Here is a 4497-nt window from a genome sequence, read left to right on the forward strand (position 1 = left end):
CCCCCCCTGCTGCCCCCAGCCTCCCCGGGCACCAGGCTGAGCTACGAGAATACTGCAGCCTGAGGTGCTCGGAGGCTGCCTCCTGTGCTAGAAAAGCAGCCCAGCACAGAAACGCTGGGACACCAGCATACGGACCGAAAAACGATCAAAGATATTCTGAATATCCCCCCTAAGCGCTGCCCTGCGGCAGGCAGCAGCCTGGGAAGAGAAGCAAGGCGCTCGCTGGCTGCGGGAGCATCTACCCCCAGCCCGGGCCGGAGCATCGCTGCCGGGCAATGCTGCAGGGAGCACAGCACGCCCGACCCCGCCACAGCATCCCCGCACCGCCCCGCCGAGCCACCGGGACGCAAGTTTCTCGGCCTCGACGGGAGCGCCGACGCACACGACCTGGGTAACAGACACATTGCCAAAAATCACTCCAGCGTTCACTTTGTAGGAAAATATGACTTTGGCCATCTGGAAGCGTTTGCAAAATGTGACCGCGTCATGGGATTAAAGGGCAATCTGAAGCACCCAATTTTCGAACACGGATGGCAAGACCTGCCGGGTGACATCTGCTTCGCGGAGCATTTGCTTTCTCTACTCACCCGTTGTTTCCACGATGCCCTCCAGGATGACGACAATCTCAAACTGCTCCGTTTGCATGCTGCGCTGGGAGAGGTCGTAGAAGGGGCTCTTGGCATCTATCACATGGCAGATGGTGAGTGGGGACACGAGGAAAAGCTGGTCGGCCCCCGTGCTGAAGCCCACGTCCAGCTCCAGCTGATCGAGCGGGAGGAATTCGCCCTCCGGGGTCTGGCGGGACTGGACAGGCAGCGAGGGGAGAGACAGAGAAAGAGACATCACTGCTGGAGCAGCCATCAAGGAGGCACCCCGACAGCATCCCGCATCCCCGCCAGCGCTCTGCACCACCCCTCACACGAGGCAAACCCCAGTCCAGCCACGTGGCCGCGAAACGGGTGGAAACCCAGCGCTGGCTGTGGAGAGCAGGGATGAATTATTTCTAACACGCATCTTGCTGCAACTGCAGCTCACCAGCATAGGAGCCCTGGAAGGACACTGGCCACCGACACGAATGACGGCTCTGCCACTGACCCGCAGCATCACCCACCAGGAGGAGAAGATGAAGCCGGCACACCTTGAGGCTCTGGCAAGCAGAAGCCACTCAAGACCTCACAAAATCCCTGCTGCGACACAGTGACCCCGGGCAAAGGCTCACAACCATCTCCAGGGTCCCTCCACAAACAGAAGCCCCTTGCAGAAAGTGGCAGCAGTTAGATTAATTACCAACTTACCCACAAGAGAGAGTTCCCCAGCGCTGGCTAACAACCTACATCAGCCCCAAACCAGCTGGGGCCACAGTCCTCCAGGGAGGTTTCTAGATCACTGTCCTTTTGACAAAAGAAGCCTGGAGAAGGGGATGCTGTTACTGCTTTAGTCAGAGCTGCCCACTAAGACACCACAAACCACAATTGAACAGCTACACGACAAGCCCATAAAATCACGCCTAGAGCTGAAACCTCGAATTCAGCACTCCGGCTCGTGCGCCTCGCTGCAAGCTACGCTTCGCGTCCCTAGTCCGTAAGGAGCACTGTAATCGGCACAGCCCTGCCCAAGCGCTCCCTCTCCGGCTTTCATTTCTTCTCCCCGTGTTACGAATAGGCAGGAACAGAACGTTACAGCCCTTCCTGGTCATTAATTTTATTACAGAATTTTCCATTATTTGCTACTCAGGTTTTAAAAAGAAGTTTTACAAACTGTTGTATTCATCACACACAGCCAAAACCCATCAAATCACTACTCGAGATGCATTTCCATCATTCCCGACGTTTTGAGCTGATGTGAAATTTCCCATATTGAGCAATATTGACTTGAAATGGGAATGTTTTTTTTAATGGGAGCACGATTACGCTTGCAGGAAGAAGCGTCATCTTTCCTCTAACTTCTCCCCTAACTCTGTTTCCATTCCCCTCGCTATTCAGACCTGCTGCGCTACGTATGTAATTGGAGGGGGGGTAGAAGCCCCGTTGGAGAGGGACCAGCACAGCCGTCACCTCCGGACTGTCAGAGCTCCTACAAGTGACACCAGCGGCTCCCAGAGAAACCCAGTCCCGTGCCCCCGGTAAAATGTCCGGCACTGGCAGCCACGGGGGGGGGGGGGGGCGCCCGCCGGCCCCCCGGCGCGCGACCCCCGGGGCACGGGGAAGCCCCCGGCGAGGGTGAAAGGGGTGCAGCTATGGCCAACCCCCCCCGGACACGGGGGTGGGAAGCGGTTGGGAGCATAAAAGCAAACGGCAGCAGACAGAGCAAAACCGGATTACATGCCTTGCTTAGGATTTGGTTTCTATTTTTAAAATTTTCCCTGAATGGTGGCTGGATTTGAAGGAGATCTAATCCCAAACAAACAATCGTGTCTTTCACTGCCCTGAAGTTTCGGCTAAGAAATGTGCTTAAATTTTTGTGTGTGAAAATTCAGATTTATCACACCTGCCTCTGCTACCCCATCCTAGCATACACCATGCAGTTTTAGATAACGACATCAGAGCCAAGAAACATCTAGAGCACATCTGCATAAATATCCTGCCTGCAGGGTTTTGTTTGTTCTTTCTTTAGAGGGAAGTCTACTTTTCCATAAAAAGACAAAAAAACAAGCAAAGCACCAAATAACACCCGTAAGCAGGGCAAGGAGCAGCTCTGGGGCGGGAACTGCTTCCATCAGACATCCCACACCCCTACAGTATCGTTATAGCCATGGGGGAGGCGAAGGCTGGCCCATTTCTGGGTGACATCACTCTGGGGACACCGAGACACCCCCCCCCGACCCGGCTTGGCTTTGGCTTTGGGACAGAGGAAAACGGTGGCCCCGGGTCAGACCCAGTGAAACGCAATCAGGAATTGCACGCGCCAGGCTTCGTTGTGAAGGCTGATGGTTCGGGGAAGTCCTCTAAAGGGCTGGTTGAAAAAGCTCTGGCTCCTCTGTTTAGGACTTCAGCTGCCACCGCTATTGTCCGAAGTGTTTTGGCTTTACGTGGCACTTCTCCACGGATGCTTTCCATGGAATACCCAGCGGTACCTGCCCCGAAATCTCGGTCTGAACCAACCAGCCAAACCCCCCCCTACCAATGCACAGGAGAGGATGACGAAGCAGGGTGAACTATTATTTTGAAAAAAAAATCCTATTTAATGGACATCTTAATAGACGGAATAGTGATGGAAAAGGAGAGTTAAAGACAACGCGGTACTTGAGGGACACAGCAAAGTCCAGAGAAACGGGCATGAATTACAGATGGGGGGAAGAAAATGATGGGGAAGAAAGGTTAAAAACGGGTGGGGTGCTGCCTGGGTGCCACAAGCTGTCACTGCTGCTGCAGCGCTGGGGAGGACCCTCCTCCTGCTCCCACTCCCACGGCATCGTCACACTACCGCCGCTTGCACTGGAGCTCGCGGGATTCCCGGGGAATCCACCACGTCTGTCTCAAAAACCTCCTATTTTACAGCTGCAGTAAAACCAGGTGTTACATTATTCAGCTGTGAAGTCATATACATGAAGTACGATTGCTTCTGCTCTGAGGGAATTGAGATGAAGATTGAGAGCTAAAATGTTATAGACAAACCAAATATTATTTTACAACTCCCCCTGAGTTACAGGCAGTATTCAACCCAAGGCAGGGTGTGAGAACTCGTACTATTGACTGCTTTGCTATTCGAGACAAAGCATTTGTCAAAAAAAATGACCTTGAGTGACTCCTTTGACTCAATGTAATGTAGGGAGGAAAGTACAGGGCTTCTAAGTTTCATCCAAGTTCTTCACAATCTTGGAGATTCATGAAGAAAAAAAAGAACATTACAATGAATGAGTCTTTGCACTAACTTGCTGCTTTCAAGGTTTTGTATTTGTTTTTTTCTCCAGTATGGTCTAAGCTTACCGGGGAAAAAAAAATAAAAAAGAAGAAAAACAGTGTTTTGGGATTTCCAATTTTACATAGATTTTGCAAAGAGAATAACCTTTTACCAAAAAGGAAGCGTTTCAGCAGAAAATCTGTGAGCAGCCCTACAATTAACTCTGCCCTCCTGGTTTCGCGATAAACCTGCAATAAAGGTTATATGCAAACCAAAGCAGAAACACTGAAGCAGTGATTCCCCCCTGCCACACACTCGTGCTCCTGCAAGCCAGAAAGACTGTCCGTGCATGGCAGCACCCCCTGGAAGAGAGATCGCTCTCCCTGCTGCAATCCTTTTTTTCCCTTCTACTTTTTTTTGGCCAGGAGGCCTGGCCAAGCACTGCTCCCCCACAGCAGCGAAAGGATGCACCGTGCAGAGACATTTGGTAGGGGATGCGCAGAGCCAGCTGTAACTGTGTCCATAGAAAAGCCGCATTTTAGCCCTTTATTACTCTTCTCCCTCCACATTTATAGCCGCCCGCGTACAGAGCTCCGGCGGGCTGGGCAGCTTTGGGCTGGGGAAAGCCCCCTCAGCCTGGCGGGCAAGGGGCACCGC

At 52.6% G+C, this 4497-nt stretch overlaps 1 protein-coding gene across 1 annotated transcript in view; it reads right to left on the bottom strand.

The window, feature by feature from the left end:
• KCNJ3 (potassium inwardly-rectifying channel, subfamily J, member 3) overlaps nt 1-4497 on the bottom strand; it is a 61362-nt gene that overhangs the window by 46497 nt on the left and 10368 nt on the right. The window contains exon 5 of the mRNA XM_009334041.1: nt 588-804. Coding sequence (XP_009332316.1) covers nt 588-804 — 217 coding nt within the window. The remainder of the gene's footprint in view (nt 1-587; nt 805-4497) is intronic.

This window comes from Pygoscelis adeliae, unplaced genomic scaffold, assembly GCF_000699105.1.
Source record: "Pygoscelis adeliae isolate BGI_AS28 unplaced genomic scaffold, ASM69910v1 Scaffold131, whole genome shotgun sequence".
Classification (NCBI taxonomy): Eukaryota; Metazoa; Chordata; class Aves; order Sphenisciformes; family Spheniscidae; genus Pygoscelis; species Pygoscelis adeliae.